This window comes from Aureobasidium pullulans, assembly GCF_000721785.1.
Source record: "Aureobasidium pullulans EXF-150 unplaced genomic scaffold scaffold_14, whole genome shotgun sequence".
Classification (NCBI taxonomy): Eukaryota; Fungi; Ascomycota; class Dothideomycetes; order Dothideales; family Saccotheciaceae; genus Aureobasidium; species Aureobasidium pullulans.
Genome location: NW_021941034.1, coordinates 282,496 through 304,638, shown reverse-complemented (window position 1 = coordinate 304,638; position 22,143 = coordinate 282,496). Strand labels below are relative to the sequence as shown.

Sequence of the window (22,143 nt, the reverse complement as noted above, 5' to 3'; positions counted from 1 at the left end):
CGCTAAGAGGCATCAAATCGGTAGGTCAAGACCTGTATTTCAGTCATACTTTGCTGAATATTGGATATCTGCTTGGCCATGAAGGAAATCGCATTCAAGGTCCGGAAAAATGTCACCTTACGCCATCGTTCGGCAGGTGTTCCGCGGACGCGGCTCTCTCGGGAATAAGAAACGGTCATCACAACGTGGCCAAGCATCGATGCAGCACTGCATTACCGCCTTTCCTACTCCCAACGAGACTTCAATCGATTCGAGAAATTTGCGGTGCCTCTGTAAAACACTTCGGAGTTATGCAATCAAGAATAAGAATTTTTGGATTGAAGTACCCATTGCCAACTGCCAAGCACTATTGAGAGTGAGAAGGTTGACTAGCATAGTAAGACTTCTTGCCACTTACTCGAATGACATCCTCCGCGGTATTGTAACAGAAGAATCGGAAGTCTCGGTACCCACCTAGCAGTTGGCGATGGGGCAGAGCAAGACGACTCGATCGTTGGCGGGCGAAGAGGGGGCGCGGAGGCTAACTACTTATATGATATGCTCAGGATGCCCTGATTGAAGGGCTGTTTTATTTGGCCCTTCCATTCCTAGATATGTCGAAGATACTGAGTCCACTTCGAAGGTCGTTTGACCAGCTCCCGGAGTTTCCTTCGACTACGGCATCGGTCATCAGAAGCCGTATCCTTCGGATAAGTGTGCTGACAGCAATTCTTGTGCTACTACTGCATCTTTGTTCAAGCGTAAGTGTTGCCGTGTCGATAAATCGTGTCAGTAGAGCTGATCAGATGCAGCTATCATACTACGAAGATGGCCTTGAGGACGCAGAAACCGATGGCAAACCTGGCTACCTACACCTTTTAATTCCAGCATCAAAGCCGGACCAGAACTTATGCAAGACTGTACTCAGTGCTGGCATTCTAAACTACCCGGCTCCACGACTCGTAAATTGGAACCAAAAATTCGAAGATCCAAATTTGGTTGCAGGAGGATCGCATATCGGAAAGATCTCTGGCATTAAAACATATCTTGATGGCATGGACGTGGCCCGTGATTCGGATCTGGTGTTGATGGTCGATGGCTACGATGTTTGGTTCCAATTGCGACCTCAAACAATTCTCGACCGCTACTTCGACATCAATCGTCGCGCAAACAAGCGTGTCCAGAAAGAGCTTGGAGATGAGGTAGTGAGGCAACACAACATACACCAGCAGATCGTCTTCTCTTGTCAGAAACGATGCTGGCTTTTTTCCGAGGATGATCCTGAATGCTATGCTGTTCCTCAGTCGTCTCTCCCTCAGGACATATACGGACCGGAAACAGACACAGACATCGGGGATGAGAAGAATCCATACATCAAGTTCCGACAAAGGTTTCTCAATTCCGGTGTGGCCATTGGCACCGTAGGCGCGATGCGTAAGCTTTTCACTGAAGCTATGGTTCGTGCTGAACACGACCCAAATTTTGGCAGTGACCAGAAGATTTTCAGCCAGTTGTTTGCCGAGCAAGAAGTCGCACGCGAAGCCTTAAGACAACAATCGCTGTCTAACTCCTGGTGGAGTAGACTGACATCGAGCGCCTACTCAGACGAGCGCATTGGAAGGTTCAAAAAAGAACATCTTGATGCTGTCCAAGGAAAGGATCTCGAGTTTGGCTTGGGTGTGGACTACGAAAGCTCGATCGGACTAGCAACCGTGTTCGCTGAGGACGACACCGAATGGTTGACACCGAGCAACAAAGAAGAGCTCGACCAAGCCAATGCTGTCCGAGCAATTGATACCCAAAAAAGCAGACTTGGGAACGTCCTCAAGGATGTTGCTGGAACCGTCCCACCTTTCTGGACCTTTGAACGCAAGCCCTTACCGCGCGAACAAACATGGTCCGATGTGTCGCTCTTCACTGATGTGTGGACTGGGATCGTGCCGGCAGTAATCCATCATAATGCGCACCGAGATGGTATGAAGTCGCTAAGAGAAGAATGGTGGGACCGTGTTTGGTTCCAAGAGCACGCCCGGAGCCTGTATGACAGCCATATCGTTGCGCCTTTAGGTCCTGTTGCCATCTCGGGTGGGCGACAATGGTGGAGTCCAGAGGACTGGAAAGGCGGAGCTCGAGTCGACCTGCAACCTCTGACGAATGACACCTGGATCCGGTATGAAGAAATGTGTGATGGCACAGAAGACGAAGTGTTTCGAGATGGTGAAGGTCCATGGCGTCTTCCTGATGACCATTGAACTCACTTTTGCTCTACATGACTGGTTCTTTTGAGGCTTTGAGTTCCTCTTACTTCAGGCTGCAGGTGTTTTGGTTGTTCGACCTGCTAATATCCTTCCTGCGATGACTGCTACACTGGTTGAAGGTCCCCGTTTACACCGCATTTAGATGAACGAGTTCCATGGCTTTCCGCGCACGTATACATACTAGTACTTCCTCGCCATTCCAAGAGGCTCCGAACTTGAGCTTACAGCACTCTTTGATCAAGACCTGAACGCATGCGATAAAAGATAGGTAATCGATCAATGCTGTCGTTGTGGGAAATGAAGATGCTGATAGTTGTGACATCACCGGCTCGACAAACCTTCCCTCTTCGCACTTTCCCCGCGCGTGCTCTACCCCGAAATGTCCCCAGATCGACAGGCGGAGAGTAATCCTCGTCTTCGGCCTCGCCTTCTCTCTCGCTGCCATTCGTTGACAGACGCCGTTGACGCGTGCTTGTGCGCGCTTGAGGCTTCAACAAGCATGCCAATTTAGCCTGTGCAAGACTATTGTGGAGCTTGATACGCCTCAAAACAGCGGATCTGACGGCACATCTCATAAGAGTGGCCAATCTCATGGGGACCCCAGGAAAATGGTGTGGAGAAGGAGAGAGACGGTTTCATCGGATTGCCAGTTCGGTCAAGGTGGCATGGATCATCTGGTGTAGGTGAGAAGTCCGAGACGAATGTCACGTCGCGGCCGATGTCACGACCATGTGCTTTCCCGACGATCAATCATGCAAAGTACTACTGGCCGTGAATACTTTTCTCTTATACATAACCTTCTTCTTTGCTTTCGTCTTGCTCTCTCGTACACATCAGTCTGGTCGTTTATCAGTTCCTCCTTCCCGACCCAACATCGAAGTGTACCTCCGAATCGCCCTTGCTCCTTGCTCTCGCTCTTCGCCATGAGCCACAACGTCTTCCCTTCTCCGAATTACGGGGACCGTCGTTCGAACGAATCATACGACGAAAAGGCTACCGTCGACATGATTGACCGAGTCGAGACTGCGAACACTCAAGGACTACAACGAACGGAAGCGCCAGAACTCGTCCGAAACATGTCACCAGAGGAGCGTGCACATGCCGAGAAGGTGCTTGTTCGCAAAATCGACTTCAGACTCATGCCAATGCTTGTTCTTATGTACATTCTCAACTACCTCGACCGAAACAACATCGCATCGGCGAGACTGGCTGGACTGGAAACAGACTTGGCTTTAACATCTTCGCAGTACGAGACTAGTGTCTCGATTTTGTTCGTTGGTTACCTTTTGATGCAAAGTATGAGCGACTCCGAAGGTTTACAACAATACATTTTCTAACTTCACCAGTTCCTTCCAACCTTTTCTTGAATAAGATTGGCAAACCAGCCCTCTACCTCCCTGCAGTGATGTGCGTCTGGGGCGTCATTTCGACATGCACTGCCGCTGTGCAGAGTTTTGGAGGACTAGTCGCTGTCAGATTCGTACTAGGTTTTGTTGAAGCGGCTTACTTCGTGAGTCAAGGATTCCTCCTTCATAACATAGACCTCGAGACTGATGATTTCGTAGCCTGGCTGCTTGTTCTTCCTTTCGTCCTGGTACACTCGCAAAGAGCTTGCTTTCCGTTCTGCAGTTCTATACTCTGGCTCATTGATCTCTGGAGCCTTCTCCGGCCTGATCGCTGCAGGAATTTTGGACGGGCTAGAAGGTCACTTGGGCTTGTCAGCATGGCGCTGGCTTTGTAAGTCATTTGGCGTATTGTCTCTTTTCCAGAATACTGACCGTCATCAGTCATCATCGAAGGTGCCATCACCATCGGCGTCGCATTCGCCGCATTCTTCCTCCTCCCTAACTTCCCACGTACCACAAAATGGCTTAGCGAAGAGCAACGTCAACTGGCTGTTTGGAGGCTACAAGAGGATATTGGTATGGACGATTGGGTCAGCAGCGAAGGACAATCGTTCTGGCACGGCTTCAGACTCGCGTTCACCGATATCAAAACATACATTCTGATGGTTCTACTATTTGGCATTGTGGCTTCGGGCTCGGTTACCAACTTCTTCCCTACAGGTACGCCACATATATTTCTTAACCACGAACATATACTGACCACAGTGTAGTTGTGCAAACACTGGGATACAGCAAGATTGTCAGTTTGTGTCTGACAGCGCCACCTTACTGCCTTGCTGTTATCACTGCTTTCGCGAACGCCATTCACGCTGACCGTACTGGTGAACGCTTTTTCCACATCACGGTTCCGCTCTTATTTGCGGTAGCTGCATACATCATCGCTGCTACCACTACATCCACCGCACCTCGTTATGTAGCCATGATGCTCATGGTTCCTGGAGTCTACACTGGCTACGTCGTCGCCCTTGCATGGATCAGTAACACCATTCCTCGCCCACCAGCCAAGCGTGCCGCTGCTCTTGCCGGTATCAACGCCATCTCCAACGCCAGCAGTATCTACGCCTCATACATGTACCCCAGCTCTGCAGGACCGAGATATATCGTGGCGATGAGTGTGAATTGCGCGACTGCTGTCATGGCAATCTTGGCAGCTTTCACTTTGAGACAGATGCTGGTCAAGCTGAACAAGAAACTTGATAGAGGCGAGCATGTCGAGGGTGCTGTCTCGTCCGGACAAGGTGTTCCCGGCGAGGCAGCGAAGAAGGGCTTCCGTTTCTTGCTGTAGTGATGTCTTCTAAAGCCTTCTTTTCTCTTTTATGAAGTATCGACAAAAATGCAGTTTACAACTTCCAATCCCCAAATTACACTTCCCATACCCGACCTTTCGTTTGTATCTAAAAGACAGGCGACGTGATCAGAATTGTCTTATAAGCGCACAAGCTTATGAGACTGTCGATCTTTCAGCAAACATAACAATGTTGCTATCCGACTTCTATCTAGAAAAAGGGCTTCTTACTCTGCCACGAACATCTAGCCATGAGTATGCATGAAGTTGAACTCTCAACAGTATCCAATGAGAGATCGGATCTATTGAAGCCCCTAATGGACAGTCCCTGTGTTCTTCCTGTTATTGCACATTCTTACAGCTAGTCCTTTTGTAAAGGGACCTGTATCGCGAATGCGGATGCTTGAGCAAGTCAGCCTCCAAACTTGGCGTAGACTAGTTACTTGAGAAACCCGATCCTACAGCCTTCAGGATATCCTCCAAGCCAAGCCCGCAGATCCGGTCGAAGGATCTGCCAAGATGGAGATCATTCTTAGATCACCATGAACATATGCATGTTAGGTATGAGGTTGACCGTGGGCTGTCTTGAGCTAGTCACACAAGAAGAGCGAAGGAATACCTGCGATCGTGGGCTGAGCTCAACAGGCCCAAATATAAGAGTTGGCAGGCCGTCAAGACGTAGACTAATCTCACACAGTCACTCATCAGAGATTACAACACTATGTCAAACTCATACATCAACCCATATAACTCATCAGCCGCATGCCCTATCACCGACAATTTATATCCTCGAGTTCCAGAAAGCTGGAATCAGCGGAACTCTACAAACTTTACGCAAGCCGCCTGTGCTGTACCAGCTTGTAGCAATTATACATCTACTTTGGCTACCTGCTGTGGGCGTACGGACAGTGAGCTCCAATACTTCAACACCACGATCGGCCCGTATGCCTCTTGTGCCTTGTCCGATGGCAACGATCCCGAGGCTTACCAAGCCTTCCAGAGATGTATGTTGTTGGAGTACGTCACGCCATTCCAATGCAACAACCAGGACTCCTGGACTACAGATGGTACTTGCTTGGGCATTCAGGAAGTCCCGACAACCCTGGCGAACGTCACAAGCAAGCAGCAATCTTGCTCGATGATCACCTCGCCCAATGCGACCAGAGCCATGGCACAATGTTGCAACAACTACAATGGAGGTGAAGGGCTTTTCGCATTCTCTCAGGGGAGTTGCAACACAGGTTGTGTTTCCAACTCGACCGACAACGAATTTTATGATTGTTTGTTCGACTTTATACAGAAATCGCAATTTCCAGCGATCGAGTCTGGTGTTGTCTGTACTGAGAATAATAAGGACGATCGGGAAGGCGCTGGTGTTCAAACTTCGCCGTCGATTTCAGGTATCCTCACCATGTTGTTGGTAGGTTCGTCGATTTTGCTGCTATGATCGCGGATGGCTACGTTGAAGGGGGGAAAACGGTAGACAAGACATGACAGAAATCAAATTTTACCGATATCTCTTTGGACGTCTCTCTACTTCCACGAATCATTGTGCAGCCTGTGTATCAGCTACGGCTGTCAGACTTTCGCATTCAAGGTTGAGAATGTACGGAGTAAGTATGTGAAAGAAGGAAGCTGCCATCAAGGTCACACGAACACCGGGCCTCGGTGAATCTTTGCCCCGAAGCTATTTTTATGTTTTGGGCAAAGAGCAAAGAGGGGTCCAAGAGTTTTTTGCCCTGCACCCTGCACGGTTCCTGGATCAACAGATTTCGAAACAACAACTCCATCTTTCTCTCAATTGCCGTCCATACCTTGCTTCATCTTTTGTTTCTTGTCGAATTCAAGTTCTCTCAAATCATGGCAAGGTTTCGCAGATGAGGAAAACATCGCATCGGCCGGTTATGTCGGAAGGACGAGTCGATAGGGGCGCGGGCTGCCAGACCATTTTGGGTCTAGAGGCAGCTGTCCAAGAAACCCTAGGCTTGCTTGGCCACTGGCGTCGTGGCATGCGTACGACAACATTGGGGTGATTGTTGACATTTCCCTTTTTGTATGCGTCATTGCACAAAGTCCTCTCGACTTCCATATACCACGGCATTGTTTGATGATGAGGATGAATGAACGAGTGTGATGCCACGATCTCAGAACCTCCGTCTTGTGGGAGCTGGTCTCCTGATATTGTTGATCTATGTTTGTTGGGATAGCATTGCATCCGCTCTTGGGTATGTGTTGAGAGGATGATTTTTGCCTCCTGATGGTTTACTGACTCTTGGATCGTAGTCACCAGAAATTCATCACGGCTCAGGAGTTTACGAGTTTTGGCGATGTTATCATCAAGGCATTGAAGGAAAGTTCTCCTGGTGAAGTTGAGATACAACGAGCAGGCCAGGCAGCCGCTGTTGTCTTCTGGACGACCAATGCAGAAACCCCTAGGCCGGATCATCTCAACATCACATCCACTGACATTGCGACTATGCGATTCGCACATACAGCATACTTGAAATATGCGCGACAAATGTCTTTGCCTTTCCAGAAAGGGGCTTCTGGTATTGTCTCTGCGGCTGCTGGAAAATACCTTCCAGTCTTTGTTATATCATTGAGGATGCTACGACGAACCGGATCTCATCTACCAGTCGAGCTGTTTGTGGATACTGAGACAGAGATGACATCGCATACATGTCAAACGTTACTTCCTAGCATGAATGCTCGCTGCCTACGACTGGAAGACCGCCTTGGACGATGGGCAAAGTACCTTGCCAGCTTTCAAGTAAAGGTGTTTGCGATCCTGGCATCTTCTTTCGAAAACGTCCTTTTCCTGGATGCCGACGCCTTCATGGCCAAAGATCCTGCCCACGTTTTCACACAAGGCCCTTTCACATCGACAGGTCTTGTCACCTGGCCAGACTTTTGGGCATCGTCTGCTTCTCAACATCTCTACGAAATCACCGACCAACCTGTACCCGCAATGAATGCGCTCGCCTCAACAGAGTCTGGACAATTACTGGTCTCCAAAGCCACCCACGCATTGACTCTCCTACTAGCAGCCTACTACAACTACTACGGTCCCGACAGATACTACCCCCTCATGGCCCAAGGAGGTCCCGGAGAAGGCGACAAAGACTCCTTCATCCTAGCCGCCCGAGCGGCAAAAGCACCTTTCCACCAGGTCAAAAAATGCGTCGACACCATAGGATACTACGAGCATGGCAGTTACCACGGAGGCGCAATGCTCCAATACGACCCCACACAAGATTCCACAGAAACAGCGGCGAGCGTCAGCACAATGGAGAAAATGCCAGATGCGTTTTCCGTACACCACAACATCCCCAAATACGATCCAGTCCAGTTATTTGATATGGGTGTACTCATCGACTCGAAGACGGGTGTACCGCACAGATTGATAGGCACGAAACAAGAGACTGAGAAGAGATTTGGAAGAGATATCGAGAGCGAGCTTTGGGAGGAGATTGAGCATGTGACCTGTAAACTTGAAGATCAGATTGTGGGTTGGAAGACGATACCCACATCAGAAGATGAGAAGGGTACTTGTGACAAAGTGCGTTGGTATCGTAAAGAGGTATTTGGATGAAGACGAACAGTATTCGATAATTTCAAGATTGGTTTTACCCGTATGAGCTTGGATCCTCGTTCTCTTACAGCTCTGAATTTTGCGTTCTTTCTGTTCTTCCGATTTCCGTTCAATAAAAAGTGGCTGAACAATTAAATGTATGATTATCTATCAGGAAATATTCAGACGGTCATGATTTATATTGAGAGCTGCTCGAACAAGTAAAATTGTCTAGAAGTCTGCTAATAAGGCCCTCTCACGACTTCCACATGTCTAAACACAGCTTCTTCCAACATAACCACACCACTACCAGTCGCATACATACCCATTCTAGCGCCTTGCCAGGAGATACGACATTCATAGTGAGGAGCCATCCACGAAGCCGTATAAGCTGTAAGCCATGTAGTGGTATTGTCAGAAGGCATAGAATAGCCAAGTTGATAGGTCTCCGGCGTGGCGCGAATATGCAGACGTACACTCGCAGCGCTCTTAGATTGGGTAGTGTTGCTAAGTGCAGTGGGAAGTGGATAGTAGATAGTAGTCGTATTGCCATCGAATTCGCCACCTCTTTCTCCTACGTTCGTCAAGATCCTCAAACAAGTAGCGTTGGTTTGATCTTGGCATTGCACGAGGGAGATGGTGTTGTGGTAGAGATCATTGACCCAGGCGACAATGCCAGCTTCGTGAGTGGGCAATGTAGGGTTGAACGACATATCTACACTGAAGTCGTAGAACAGCGCATCTTGTTTTCTGAGGACTAGCGCCATTACGTCCAGTGCAGACAGTGTAGCAACAGTGCCTCGCAGGATCAGAGAGTCGTTTTCTATCCTCCACCAAGGTCTTGAAGGTGTAGCTCTAAACTCCCAGCCAAGCTGTAGTGACGGGGACGAAAAGTCGTCGACTAGAACCTTGCTGACATTCGACTGAGAAGGCAAGTTCGGGTCCCACATATCAAGGGTGATGAGTTTACCCTCGTTTGCGAGTGGCCAACCATCTACGCTCCAGGTGAACGGGCTCAAGAACGTCTCGCGGCCGAGCTGTTATGTGCCATTGATGTTTTGAGACGAATAGGTGCTGGCAAATAGGAGCGATAAATGAGCTTTGGTTGAGTTAACGAGTGACCTGTAGTCAGATTCAGCTTAGACTGCCAGATTGTACTGTTTCCGCCTTCAGGTCCGGATTCCGGACATCCAGTGTTCAAGTACACGGTTCCATCTGTGTCCCAGAAAAGGTCAGGATCAATGCCTGCTTGGTCAAGATACATTGGCTGAGTCCAGTTGTTAGAGAGGATGTCATCGGTGGTAGTTATGAAGCTGTTCTGCTCGAATGGAAGGAAGGCTAGTCGTAAACAAATGTTAGTCGTGTCTGACAATCAAGCCAATTCTACTCACTGTCTGTATAAGTCGTGACGATGTAGAAAGTGCCATTGTTGTAGCGGATGGTCGGTGCAAATATTCCACCGGTCGTGATTAGTTGGCCATCCTAGATCTTGTTGTTCTGATTTAAACCATGTCCGATCAGGAGGTTGATTTGTTTGTGGAGACGGCGGGCGACTGCGAAGAAGGCATGTGCAATATAGAAGCCGACCATACCAGAGTTGTAAATGAGAACTTCAACGTATATATACCATCTTGCCCTCAACAACTGTATGTATGAATAAAAGGCTTCGTGTGATTCGGTCCGAGGGTCGGAGGACTTGTATGAGTTTTGCTCGCCAATCCTGTGACTAGCGTTCAACTCTCTCGCCCGACGGTTTCATTGTTTTTTTCGCACTTTTTGTGTCGGTAGAAACAGCATAGAAGCCGACCATACCAGAGTTTTAAGTGAGAACTTCAACGTATATATACCACCTTACCCTTAACAACTGTATGTATGAATAAAAGGCTTCGTGTGATTCGGTCCGAGGGTTGGAGGACTTGTATGAGTTTTGCTCGCCAATCCTGTGACTAGCGTTCAAACCTCTCGCCCGACGGTTTCGTCATTCTTTTCGCACTTTTTGTCTCCGTAGAAACAGCATGGAACATGTTTAGGGTTGAAAAGCCTTGATGGTCTGAATTATCTTTTGTAGTAGCATCTAGTGAAGTTGTCCAGATTAGGTACCCGGTGTTGGCTGGAACAGCCTCTTGGCATTGTTAGCATACAATTTCGATCGAAAAATAATGAGCGGGTCACGAAAGTCGAAACAAACAACAAAGTAAGGTGGTGTCATTAATTGGGTATCTAGAGGTCGTGAATGTGATATGCAGGGTCGTGGTCATTGTCGTTAGGTAATCAATCGTATCATCCGAGTTTGTTTAGCCAACCACCAATTCTCTCGCGACCATTCTGATTGCTGATACTGCCCAGTCGCTCTCTCAAGCTCGGTCGTCTTGCAGGAGGTTGGACAGAGGCTGGAGGTGGTGCCAAACCGAGCATGCTCTCAGTGCCGAAAGCATTGAGTGCAAGTCCTGGATCGTTGTCGGAGAGAGAAGTTGATTGACGTCTCGACTTGCGGCCGCTTTCACGTTCGCCGCGACGAGCGAATGCAGCGTCGCCGATAACGCTGGCATTGATGCGAGACTTGCTCGAGACAAAATTGTCGTTCATAAAATGGTCGCCTCGATTGCCGAAGACTTCTTCAGTGACAGTGTCACGACGGCGAGGACGAGGAGGGAGCGGTCGATCAGCAATATTAGCCGTTGATAGACGGCGGGCCAAAGCTTCGTCTTCACGTTCCTGACGTCTTCGAGCATCGAGCTCTTGTTGGTATGTCAATACTGGGTTTCTAGGATCATTTCTTCGTCTTTCAGGTCGTTCATGTCGTTCATTCGGATCGTTACGTTGGTTCCTGGCGTTTCTATCATGACGGGGCTGATCGACAAGAGTTTCTGGGACACGCATGTGGTTCAAGCGATCTTGGTCGGGGACGGCAGCGTAGTTGAACCAAGGGCATTCGCAAGTCTTCCAGGGATTGGCGCAGAGCATGCAGAAGTCGGAGCCACAGCGGCAGGTCATGTGGTTACAGCCCTCCTTAAGTTCGACCATTGCTCTGCAATTGTAACAGCGCTGCCATCCCTTCTCTTTGGCCATGTCGACAAGCCTGTTGGTCTCCGGATCGTTGGGACACTCGCCGCTCGAGTGGAACTTGTTGTTGCACAAAGTGCACACCTTTGTCTTGCATCTCGGGCAGCGACCGTACTTGCGACCGTGTAGCCTGTGCATGTTGGCCGGCTTGATCCATTGGCCGCAGCCATTTGCAGGGCAGTAAAGGCGGTTCTTTGTCGTGTACTCTTGATATTTGGAGTTCCACAGAATCTTGAACCTATCATCGAAGAGGTGGTCGACATGCTTGAGCGGGATGTGGTCGGCGTTACAGCATTTGGGTGGCATGTGTTGCGGGTCCTTGATGGACATGGTGAAGATGCGGCGGAGGCATGAGTTACACATGCGGTGACCACATTGCAGTTTGGCAGAACGAGTTATGGGCACATGGTCGGAGCCGCATGTCAGGCACTCGGCGGTGCGAGGTTGCGGTCTGGTGTGTGTCGTCACGGCTGCTGTGGCTGCTGCTGATGCAGGAGCTGATCGGAAGAAGGAGCCCAGGAAGGACGAGCTGCGACGGCGGTGTTGTTTGTCGCCATTCTTTTCCTTCTCTTTCTCTTTCTGGTTGTCGTGGACGGGCTTGCCTTGAGTCGTCGAAGCACTTCGCTGAAGTTTGGGCCGTTTCTCGGCTACTGCGTGGCCGTCTTTGCTCTTGGCCATACTTGATACCGAGATAGACGCCTTTGATTTGGACTTGGTGGCCTCATAATAATAGCGGACCGTCTCTGGAGGCTTGCTCATACTGCTCCGTCTCGAAGACACTGCCATGACGGCGCGTGTGTTGACCAAGTCTCGTCGCGACTTGTGTCTGATAGCCATTCAATCTCTCCAGCCTCCCGCACAGACCACCGACAGACACTAAAACTCCGTCTGCTATGACACATTTCGACATATCGGTCTTGACCTTCCCTTCTCGATCCCACCTCTACCTTGCTTTGATATACCTTTGAATACTCGTCAAACATCAATTGATCTGGTATACCATTCAATTGATCTAGTAGACTCTGTACCACCTACCTCCGATACCGGCCAAAAGAATTTCAGACCACCAACTCCATCAACTGCTCTATTCTATATACCCACATACACCTCCATGTACGTCTACAGACCTCTTCCTCTGCTTCTCTGCATACTGATAAACGTTCAAAGTTTGATCTATATCTTCCAACATGGCTGACCCGAGACCCAACCCCACCTCGGATCTCAACTGGAGTGACTACAGAGGTGCAATCCACCAGATCTTCGCTGCAAATGCCGCCAAACACCCTGAGAGGACCTGTGTCGTAGAGACTGCTTCTTCTAACTCACCCAAGAGGGTATGTCTAATCATTCAATCTGCTAATTTGATATGTACTAATATTTACAGGAATTTACATACCAACACATCAACGAATCTAGTAATGTCCTCGCACACCACCTCGTTTCGAGCGGCGTGCAACGAGGCGAAGTTGTCATGGTTTACGCTCACCGTGGTGTTGACTTGGTTGTTGCTGTCATGGGTGTACTCAAGGCTGGTGCAACTTTCTCTGTCATTGACCCGCTATACCCTGCAGACCGTCAAATCATCTATCTTGATGTTGCCAAGCCTCGTGCTCTCGTTGTCATCGAGAAGGCTTCCCAAGAAGCTGGCAAGCTCTCCGACACCGTTCGCGAGTATATTCAAGATAATTTGAGACTGAGAACAGAGGTTCCAGGCTTGCAGCTGCAAGATGATGGTTCTGTTATTGGTGGCAAGGTCGACGGTCGTGATTGCCTGGAGTCTCAGCAACAGTCTCGTGCCGAGCTTCCCAACGTCGTTGTCGGTCCTGACTCTACTCCCACATTGTCCTTCACATCTGGATCAGAAGGTAGACCCAAGGGTGTCAAGGGTCGTCACTTCTCTCTGGCATACTACTTCCCCTGGATGCAAGAACGCTTTGGACTCTCTGAGAAGGACCATTTCTCCATGCTCAGTGGTATTGCTCACGATCCTATCCAGCGCGATATTTTCACTCCTCTGTTCTTGGGTGCCCGTCTTATCGTACCTCCTGCCGAGGACATCACATTCGACAGACTGGCCAAGTGGGCCAGCGATAACGAGATCAGCGTTACCCATCTTACACCAGCCATGGGTCAGATTCTTCTCGGCAGCTTGGAGCCCAAGGTCAACTCGTTGCACTCTGCTTTCTTTGTCGGTGACATACTTTTGAAGAGAGACTGCCGCAGATTGCAAGATCTTGCTCCCAACGTTCGCATCAAGAACATGTATGGTACCACCGAGACGCAGAGAGCTGTCAGTTTCTACGAGATCCCCAGCAAATCTGAAGACGCTTCATATCTTGACAAGATGGGCGATGTTATTCCTGCTGGTAAGGGCATGCTCGACGTTCAGCTTCTTGTTGTCGACCGCGCCAACAGAGACCGTATCTGTGAGGTCGGTGAAATTGGTGAGATTTACGTTAGAGCTGGCGGTCTGGCAGAAGGCTACCTTGGTCCTGAACTCAAGGAGCTCACAAACTCCAAGTTCGTCCAGAACTGGTTCGTTGACAACGAAAAGTGGGTTAAGGAAGACCAGGAGAAGGCTTCCAAGGCCGGAAAGGATGAACCTTGGAGAGAGTTCTACAAGGGCCCTAGAGACAGACTTTACCGCTCTGGTGATCTCGGAAGATACACTGCCGATGGTAACGTCGAGTGTACTGGAAGAGCAGACGACCAAGTCAAGATTCGTGGCTTCCGTATCGAGCTTGGAGAGATCGACACACATCTCTCGCAACACCCTCTCATCAGAGAGAATGTCACTCTCGTCAAGCGTGATCACGAGGAGGAGCAGATCCTTGTCAGCTACTACGTCCCCGACTTTAGCAAGTGGTCGGCCTGGAAGCAAGAGAAGGGTGAGGCTGAGACCAACGTCGCAGATGACTTGAGCATCCCGGAGAGACTGAAGATGTTCAACACTTTAACCAACGACGTGAGAGAGCACTTGAAGAAGAAGTTGGCTTCATATGCTGTGCCCACTCTTTTCATTCCTATGGTCAGACTACCCTTGACCCCCAACGGCAAGGTAGACAAGAGAGCTCTTCCCTTCCCGGAGAAGTCAGAGCTGCTTGCCGCATCTTCGAGCCAGCCTATTCCAGACGCTGCTACTCGTTCAGAGACCGAGAAGGCGCTTGCAGAGATCTGGGCTCTCTACCTCCGCAGCTATGCAGCTGACAGCATTCCTTCAAATGTTCCCTTCTTCGATCTTGGTGGTAACAGTATCGCCGCTGTTCAAATCCCCTCTCAGATCCGTAAGAAGTGGCCCGATGTCAATGTTCCTGTCAGCGCTATTTCCAAGAACCCTACTTTGTCACAACTGGCCGGAGACATCGACCGCTCGTTGAACCCTGTTGGTCTTCGTCTTGATGCACAAGCACCTGAGACAGACGACCAGGAAGAGTTCTACTCGAACACACTGCCTGAGCTCGTCAAAGAGATTCCTGCAAAGATCCAGTCCGCAAGCAGAGAATCTGCTAAGCAGCAGACAGTCTTCCTCACAGGAGCAACTGGTTTCCTCGGCTCTTACATCCTTCGTGACTTGCTCTCTTCCGGCAACAAGGTCATCGCACACGTTCGCGCCAAGTCGACGGAAGACGCCTCAAAGCGTGTCAAGTCAACATGCCAAGCTTACGGCATCTGGTCAGAGTCTTGGGCATCCAACCTTGAGTGTGTGACCGGTGATTTGCAGGAGCAGCCTCTGCTCGGTATGCAACAAGACGTGTACGACCGCGTCGCCAATGAGGCTGATGTAGTCATCCACAATGGCGCTATTGTTCACTGGCTTAAGCCTTTCTCGTCTCTCAAGTCTGCCAACGTCTTGAGTACTATTTCGGCAATCAAGCTGTGTGCTACTGGTAAGACCAAGAAGATGGCCTTTGTCAGTTCCACCAGCGCACTTGACTCTGATCACTACGTCGAGCTTTCCAAGAACCTCATCGCTTCCGGCGCCGCTGGTGTCAGCGAGTCTGACGATATGGAGGGAAGTAGACAGGGTCTGACCACTGGCTATGGACAAGGCAAGTGGGTGTCTGAGCGTCTGATGGAAGAGGCTGGAAGAAGAGGTCTTGTTGGTTCGATCATTCGTGCCGGCTACGTTTTGGGTGACCCCAAGACTGGCAGTGAGTTTAGCATCTTGCTTTTTGATATAACATGATACTGACATCTGCAGCTACCAACACTGATGACTTCCTCATCCGTATGCTCAAGGGTTGCGTACAGGTCGGCGCAAGACCTGACATCACCAACACCATCAACATGGTTCCCGTCGACCACGTCGCCAGACTTGTCATTGCCACAGCGCTCAACCAGCCCGTTGCTCCTATGGTTGTCTGCCACGTCACCGGTCACCCCAGACTGACTTTCAACCAATACCTCGCCGCTCTTGAAGCCTTCGGCTACGAAGCCCCCAAGGTCGACTTCCCCAAGTGGAGAGACGCCGTCGAGAGTTTCGTCGAGCAAGGCAAGGAAGAGCACGCCCTTCTCGGTCTGTACCACATGGTCACCGGTGACCTTCCCGGCAGCACCAAGGCACCCGAGCTTGACGACAGAAACTCTGCCGCTGCACTCAAGGCCGATGCCGCTAGATCTGGCCAGGACTTCTCGGCTGGCAGCGCCGTGACCGAGGACATTGTTGGACAGTATCTGTCTTTCCTCATTGCTAGAGGATTTATGCCCAAGCCCACTAAGAAGGGCAACAAGACTCTTCCTGAATCTAAGATCACTCAGGAGCAGATTGAGGCTCTGGATCGTGTCGGTGGACGTGGAGGTGCTGCGTAGAGTCACGAACAGGATAGCATTGGAATGTACAACAAAAGCAAATAGATGACATCTCAGTGATGAATATGAACGACATGCTCAACAATTTTGTTCATCTTACTCACTGTGTTTATCGGGACAGACGACGAACGCAGCAGATTGTTTTCCTCTAGTGACGGCGCAAGTGGTCCAAAACTCTCCTTCTGCATTCGTAGTCGTAATGTGCTTGCTAGTTTTCAGGTCGGCCCTTCCGATCCTGTTACCTCATCCAGTGTAATCGCATGTGTAAAGATCAACTTGCAGACAGCGTGTATTCACCTAGAAGTAGCACAAAGTATTGTTTTCGAACTTGATAGAAAATTCGTTTCGATCAATCACTGATCCCAAAAGTATGATATGTGTGTGTGTCTCTCTCTCTCTCTCTCTCTCCCCAAAATATTTCAATTGTTTCTGTCCCCTCCCAATAGTGGTATCCGAATTCCCCATTCTTGTCCGATGCTCTCAAAAAGCTTCCAAGTCCCAGAACGCCAGTCGACCTTTGTTTCCGTCGGTCATGCAGATAAGAATTATATTGTTATTGTTGTTGTTTGTCGTCGTGATAGGTGAAGTGTAATCATCGCAGGACATTTAAGCCTTTGTGGTGAAATCAATCTCATCAGGGTAAGATTGGGCAGAAGCACCACTCTCAGTACCATTGCAAGAGCAAGAATCTAACAACCCAAAAACGTCAGTACATTGCCTCATATCATCTTCTTCCACCCCAACGGGGTCTTCTCAAACACAACATCACTTACCCTTCGATCTCTTGCCACAAGCGCAAGTGCTGCCAGAGGGCTTGGTGTTTTCCTGCGACGAGCGCGAGCAAGTGCAGGCGCCGGCGGCGCGCTGGTTGCAGCTGCAGCGGGCACCGTCGACTTTGTTCTCGGTGGCGGATTTTTCGCAGTTGCAGGCGAGGGCGGGTTGTTTGCCGCAGGAGCAGGTGGCTTCTTTTGCGCAGACGCAGCCGCCTGAGCGGCCGCAGCAGGTGACGGGGACGGTCGAGGTGGGGGCGGACATTTTTGTGTGTGTGGTGTGGTGTGTGTTTGGTTTTGGTTGAAGAGGAAGGAGTTGAAGAGGTTGAAGTAGCGGAGTGGCGGTAGAAGGTGGAAGCTGGGTTGATGTGGTGTAGTGAGCAGTATTTTGTGCTTGGGTGCCTTGAGCTTTATATCAATTGTATGAGAGTGAGAGTATGTTTACTATGACATAGCTCGCACCAATCATGAGAGCTCTATTGTTCAGCTTCACTTAGTCGACCAATAGTAACGGACTCATTGATCAGCATCCCAGATTTAGACATGAGCTGCAGATTCAGATATGAGCTGTCGCCGGAGAAGAATCCGGCTGGCCAATCATACTTTGTGCAATTACCTGCTCACGCGACAGCCACTTCCAGAACTGTCGAGTCTTGTCTTGGCACCCGCTGAAGCACTCCATGTTTGCTGCTCGGTCGGCCCTACTATGACATGCTGACCTTCGATGTCTGCTATTGGTCTGCAATGGTCATTATCTACTCGTACAGGGTATTTTCACAGCCGTTGGATAGCGCGCACATCGATGCGCCTGCATATTCAAGGATTGCAGCGAATCGCCAGTGTCACCAAGCTCGAAATAAGCAGCATGCAAGCCTCACATTATCCGACGGCTGCATTCGCACCCTGTATTCTTGGAGAATCCCCACGTCGGGTCGAGCTCTCAGCTTGCCGATACGGCTTTTTAACTAGCCACCGAAAGGCACGAGGATTTTGGCATCTGGAGATATGTCCAAGGAGAGCATCATTTCGTAGCAGTCTCTTTGAACAGGAGCGACAAAGTCAAAACATCGTGCCTTTTGACAAATCCTTTCGATGTTTTGACGGAGTAGAGGTGATTAGCAGGTTAGATCAAGGCTTACTATGAGTATCATCTTTCAGTATCACTTTCCTCTTTCCTTCTGGTTGTGATATCTTTTCGACAACATGGTGTGCAATTTCAATGTCACTTGCATAAGAAGTACTCGATTAGCATTAGATTAACGTAGGGATGCTGGTGAAAATGAAGGGCAGCCTTGGCAGAGGCTGGTAAGACATCACGCACAGACCACTCGCAAAGCTGCCAACTTTAAAAAAGTTTCGACCTGCGACGCTGTTCAACCTTTCTCTTCTTTCTTTCTTGGACGCCACGGAAAATGGCGGACGTAATCTCATTCGCACCTCAACATGAGGAGGAGTTGAGTGATGAGCAGATGCAGGAGATGCTCGCTCAAGCGGCAAGGCGCCGCAAGGAGAATGCCAGCAGCGTAGCGCCTGTCGACAAGGACGATGGAGTTGTCAAGGCTGGCCAGTTCAACTTCCCCAAGCTCAACACTGGAGAGATGGTGCAGCCTTATGTCTCGGATGCTGGAGATGTTGCGACGGTGGACAGGTCACGCTTGTTGGGCGAGCAGGACCGCAAGTTGTCGAACCAAATCCGCAAGGTGGAAGATCCTGTGGCTGTCAAGAAGAAGATGCTTGAGGTATGTTGTCCACTCCCTTCTATTCTCCCCCCCTTCACACACTTTGCCTATGAGGAAAATTATCCCAACTTTTTCCTGACGCGGAATCAGGTCATCGTCTTGGTGGCCCTCTGCACAAACTGAAGTTCTTTTTATTCATAGTTACTCTGAGGCACATTCACATATCACACGTTTTGGATATCCACATCAGAGAAGATTTTTGCTAACTCGCTTTGCTTCTCTAGTCTAAGAAGGCCACTTCCGGTGAACAGTGGTACAACATGCCCCGCACCGACCTCACCCCGGAGTTGAAGAGAGATCTCCAGCTGCTCAAGATGCGTAACGTGCTTGATCCGCATAGACATTACAAGAAGGATGGTGGCAAGATGAGACCTCCGGAGTACTCCCAGGTCGGTACCATCGTCGAGGGTCCTACCGAGTACTTCTCCGGCAGACTCAACAACAAGGATCGCAAGAAGACCTTTGTCGACGAAGTCTTGTCCAGTGAGAAGGACACCGGACGCTTCAAGAGAAAGTATGGCGACATCCAGACCTCCAAGACGAGCGGAAAGAAGTCGTACTACAAGGCTTTGCAAGCCAAGCGCTCTTTCGACCCCAAGAAGAGATGAGGCTAGGTGTTTACAGATCCGAGACGATGCTGTACACCAGTGTCTGTATCCGGTCAGTCGACATACCCCATCACACAACATCATCACCACCATCATCAGTCATACGCACCTGCATGTCCTTGGCAGCTTCCCTTCCAGCTTCGATCACTTCCTCATGGTTCGCTTTGCCCTGGCCCAAGTGGTCTATGAGCTCTTGGGGCGACATGGAGCTCAAGGCTGCATCATCACCACGAGGCACAGATTGCAGCACAGCTTTGTTAGTCACCAGACTGAAGGCAAGGATCCTGATGCCGCTGTGTCTGGCAACAATAATCTCAGGCACTGTCGACATACCCACCACGTCTGCACCTAGTTGATGCAGCATACGACATTCTGCTCTTGTCTCGTATGTTGGGCCAGCAACGAAGGCATATACACCTTCGTGCAGCTTGCGCTTACCATCTGCTGGGCGCACCTTTTGCCATGTTTGATGAGCCTTCTGGCGCAGACCAAGGTCATATGCATCAGATAGCGGAGGGAAGCGGACACCGAAGTCGTCAGCGTTGGGTCCACGGAGAGGGTGGAAACCAACTAAGCCAGCCATATTCAAATGATCGTTGAGGCAGACAATGTCGCCTACGTTGTAGTCTGGGTTCAGTCCACCAGCTGCGTTGGTCACTGCAATACCATCAGTACTCTCCACCAGCTCTGAACTTCAGCACACATACCGATCATGGTCTCGATGCCGAGCACCTTGCAGACTCTCGTGGCAAAAGTCACTAGTTCCATGGTGTGGCCTTCATAGAAACTTGATAGAAGATACGAATGAGTAATCTCATACCTATCACACATGACACCCATTTCTTGACTTACTGTGCTCTGCCTACCAACAAGACAACTGGGACCTTGGTCTCGCCCATGGTTCCAACGACCAGCTTACCCGCATGACCTTGGACTGATACGCTTATCAACATGAGTCTCTCAGGGGTGATTGTAGCATTTACCAGTAGTCTTTGGGAAGTTGGGGATGTCATGGTAGTCGATCTCGAGCTTGGTGTCAGATGTGACAGTGTCTGCGATACCTCCGAGACCAGAACCGCAGACGATGGCTACACGGGGGTTCTGCAGGTGGGATGGTAGTTTGGAGCGAATGAAGTCGGCGGACCCCGATGCTCGCTGGTATGCCTCAGAAGAAGGCTTTGAGATTGATAGATGATCAGTGACTGCTGCCATGGTTAATATTCTCCAGGATAGAAAACAAATACTTCTCAAAGAAGAGTGTCTTCTAAAGGTGTGACATGTTTGCTTGGTCGTGTGAGTGATTAGATGCCAAGACCAGCTTCACTGCCGAGCGGTCAGAGCGGCCAGGAATCCCGAGACTGATTTCTAGATTGACATTCTGCGAGCGCGGGCGGCGGTATATACACAGGACACAATGGCTTCATATTTACGGTCGCCCTTTGGGCTGGCTAAGCGTCTAAGGGTGGGTTGTGACATGGTTCATGTGAGAAGCCTCGACTGACGAGATACCGCGACAAACAGATTGCGCCTCCGAAACCCATTCAAGCCCGCACAGTATACCAGTCTCGCCAACCGTGGCATGGCAATCAATCGGTTGCGCTCGAGCACCAGCGTGATGAATCCGTCGACTTTGACGACTTTATGAGAGAAACTGCACAAGAGTAAGCTATACACCTTGGGGTCCAAGACGACACGACCATGATATACTAAGACGCCATTTTCCACCAGAGCCCGCGGCGTCACACTCCCAGCACGCGAACCCTTCTTCTCTCCCGAGATCCAGCGTGAACTCGAAGGTCTCCGCCTCCCTCGCTCCATCCATCTCAACTACCTCAAGCCCCTCAAGCGCACACCCGTACACGGTGTTCCCGCTGCCGACCTCCAGCTCCGCTCCTACAGTGTGCGCAACCTCGAATTCTTCGCAGACTTTGCCCTGCGCGCTGCCTACTACCTCAATCTCCCTGCAAAGGGTCCCGTACCACTCCCGAAGATCACCGAGCGCTGGACAGTCCCCAGATCAAACTTCGTGCACAAGAAGAGTCAGGAGAACTTTGAGCGTATCACATTGAGAAGGTTGATTCAGATTCAAGATGGACACCCGGAGGTCGTACAGATCTGGCTGGGCTTCCTGCAAAAGTACGCTTACTATGGTGTTGGTATGAAGGCCAATGTGTGGGAATACTCAAGCCTGGACGTCAGCAAGGAAATGGATGAGCAGGCCGAAAAGGCAAAGGCGGAGATTGATGATAGGTTGAAGTTGTTTGGAAGAAGGAGCGATCGGGTTAATGACGCTGATGTTGATGGTATCATCCATGATGATATTTTCAAGGGTGCTTCAGGTTCGTTGGCACCCATGGGCAAGCTCTAGATTGAAAGAGTTGCTGCTTTTTTCTTCGCATCTTCATGGGCGCTCTTCTCAGGACTTTGTACAGTATCTCTTTGTATAAAATGGTAAAAGGAGGATTTATGGTTATCTGATGTTCGATACAAGGTACTACCACATAACGCCTTTCATCCCTTCTCTCAGGTTACACACATTCGCCTTGCTGACACTGCAGTGACTTCTGATACTCGTAGTACCAGCACAGCTCCTCAAGTAAATCAGGCTCGTGAGGTTGCATCATGCCAACGTGCACATCGCGTGGGATTTATGCA

At 49.9% G+C, this 22,143-nt stretch overlaps 11 protein-coding genes across 11 annotated transcripts; 7 read left to right on the top strand and 4 right to left on the bottom strand.

The window, feature by feature from the left end:
• Window positions 1-593: 593 nt before the first annotated feature.
• Window positions 594-2,231, top strand: M438DRAFT_357044 (uncharacterized protein; the record flags this gene model as incomplete). Its single annotated transcript, XM_029907141.1, has 2 exons — window positions 594-740; window positions 792-2,231. 2 exons carry the CDS (start codon window positions 594-596, stop codon window positions 2,229-2,231), a joined length of 1,587 nt encoding a protein of 528 aa, XP_029758681.1.
• A 1,010-nt stretch (window positions 2,232-3,241) lies between these two features.
• Window positions 3,242-4,928, top strand: M438DRAFT_277455 (MFS transporter; the record flags this gene model as incomplete). The annotated part of the gene is made up of 5 exons (XM_029900932.1): window positions 3,242-3,533; window positions 3,584-3,747; window positions 3,803-3,974; window positions 4,025-4,303; window positions 4,354-4,928. 5 exons carry the CDS (start codon window positions 3,242-3,244, stop codon window positions 4,926-4,928), a joined length of 1,482 nt encoding a protein of 493 aa, XP_029758680.1.
• Window positions 4,929-5,649: 721 nt separating this feature from the next.
• On the top strand, window positions 5,650-6,375 carry M438DRAFT_277398 (uncharacterized protein; the record flags this gene model as incomplete). Its single annotated transcript, XM_029900925.1, has 1 exon — window positions 5,650-6,375. One exon carries the CDS (start codon window positions 5,650-5,652, stop codon window positions 6,373-6,375), a length of 726 nt encoding a protein of 241 aa, XP_029758679.1.
• Window positions 6,376-6,741: 366 nt separating this feature from the next.
• On the top strand, window positions 6,742-8,679 carry M438DRAFT_322537 (nucleotide-diphospho-sugar transferase). The gene is made up of 2 exons (XM_029902967.1): window positions 6,742-7,153; window positions 7,212-8,679. Exons 1-2 carry the CDS (start codon window positions 7,062-7,064, stop codon window positions 8,518-8,520), a joined length of 1,401 nt encoding a protein of 466 aa, XP_029758678.1. The 5' UTR covers window positions 6,742-7,061; the 3' UTR covers window positions 8,521-8,679.
• A 51-nt stretch (window positions 8,680-8,730) lies between these two features.
• M438DRAFT_407188 (uncharacterized protein) lies at window positions 8,731-10,127 on the bottom strand (the record flags this gene model as incomplete). Its single annotated transcript, XM_029909885.1, has 4 exons — window positions 9,891-10,127; window positions 8,976-9,536; window positions 8,825-8,890; window positions 8,731-8,772 (listed from the first exon to the last, which is right to left on the bottom strand). Exons 1-4 carry the CDS (start codon window positions 9,924-9,926, stop codon window positions 8,731-8,733), a joined length of 705 nt encoding a protein of 234 aa, XP_029758677.1. The 5' UTR covers window positions 9,927-10,127.
• A 482-nt stretch (window positions 10,128-10,609) lies between these two features.
• Window positions 10,610-12,347, bottom strand: M438DRAFT_347267 (uncharacterized protein). Its single transcript, XM_029905862.1, has one exon. It carries the CDS (start codon window positions 12,319-12,321, stop codon window positions 10,780-10,782), a length of 1,542 nt encoding a protein of 513 aa, XP_029758676.1. The 5' UTR covers window positions 12,322-12,347; the 3' UTR covers window positions 10,610-10,779.
• A 402-nt stretch (window positions 12,348-12,749) lies between these two features.
• On the top strand, window positions 12,750-16,371 carry M438DRAFT_337009 (large subunit of L-aminoadipate-semialdehyde dehydrogenase; the record flags this gene model as incomplete). The annotated part of the gene is made up of 3 exons (XM_029903945.1): window positions 12,750-12,896; window positions 12,947-15,713; window positions 15,764-16,371. 3 exons carry the CDS (start codon window positions 12,750-12,752, stop codon window positions 16,369-16,371), a joined length of 3,522 nt encoding a protein of 1,173 aa, XP_029758675.1.
• A 425-nt stretch (window positions 16,372-16,796) lies between these two features.
• M438DRAFT_347265 (uncharacterized protein) lies at window positions 16,797-17,463 on the bottom strand. Its single transcript, XM_029905861.1, has 2 exons — window positions 17,145-17,463; window positions 16,797-17,060 (listed from the first exon to the last, which is right to left on the bottom strand). Exons 1-2 carry the CDS (start codon window positions 17,404-17,406, stop codon window positions 16,978-16,980), a joined length of 345 nt encoding a protein of 114 aa, XP_029758674.1. The 5' UTR covers window positions 17,407-17,463; the 3' UTR covers window positions 16,797-16,977.
• Window positions 17,464-18,528: 1,065 nt separating this feature from the next.
• On the top strand, window positions 18,529-19,511 carry M438DRAFT_347264 (rRNA-processing protein FCF2). Its single transcript, XM_029905860.1, has 2 exons — window positions 18,529-18,880; window positions 19,105-19,511. Exons 1-2 carry the CDS (start codon window positions 18,554-18,556, stop codon window positions 19,486-19,488), a joined length of 711 nt encoding a protein of 236 aa, XP_029758673.1. The 5' UTR covers window positions 18,529-18,553; the 3' UTR covers window positions 19,489-19,511.
• On the bottom strand, window positions 19,405-20,751 carry M438DRAFT_347261 (purine nucleoside phosphorylase-like protein). Its single transcript, XM_029905859.1, has 4 exons — window positions 20,472-20,751; window positions 20,341-20,422; window positions 20,196-20,275; window positions 19,405-20,145 (listed from the first exon to the last, which is right to left on the bottom strand). The coding sequence occupies exons 1-4, from the start codon at window positions 20,698-20,700 to the stop codon at window positions 19,559-19,561; spliced, it is 978 nt and encodes a 325-aa protein (XP_029758672.1). The 5' UTR covers window positions 20,701-20,751; the 3' UTR covers window positions 19,405-19,558.
• Window positions 20,752-20,836: 85 nt separating this feature from the next.
• Window positions 20,837-22,072, top strand: M438DRAFT_52726 (ribosomal protein S10). Its single transcript, XM_029910157.1, has 4 exons — window positions 20,837-20,950; window positions 21,010-21,149; window positions 21,217-21,979; window positions 22,066-22,072. Exons 1-3 carry the CDS (start codon window positions 20,903-20,905, stop codon window positions 21,854-21,856), a joined length of 828 nt encoding a protein of 275 aa, XP_029758671.1. The 5' UTR covers window positions 20,837-20,902; the 3' UTR covers window positions 21,857-21,979; window positions 22,066-22,072.
• Window positions 22,073-22,143: the final 71 nt, after the last annotated feature.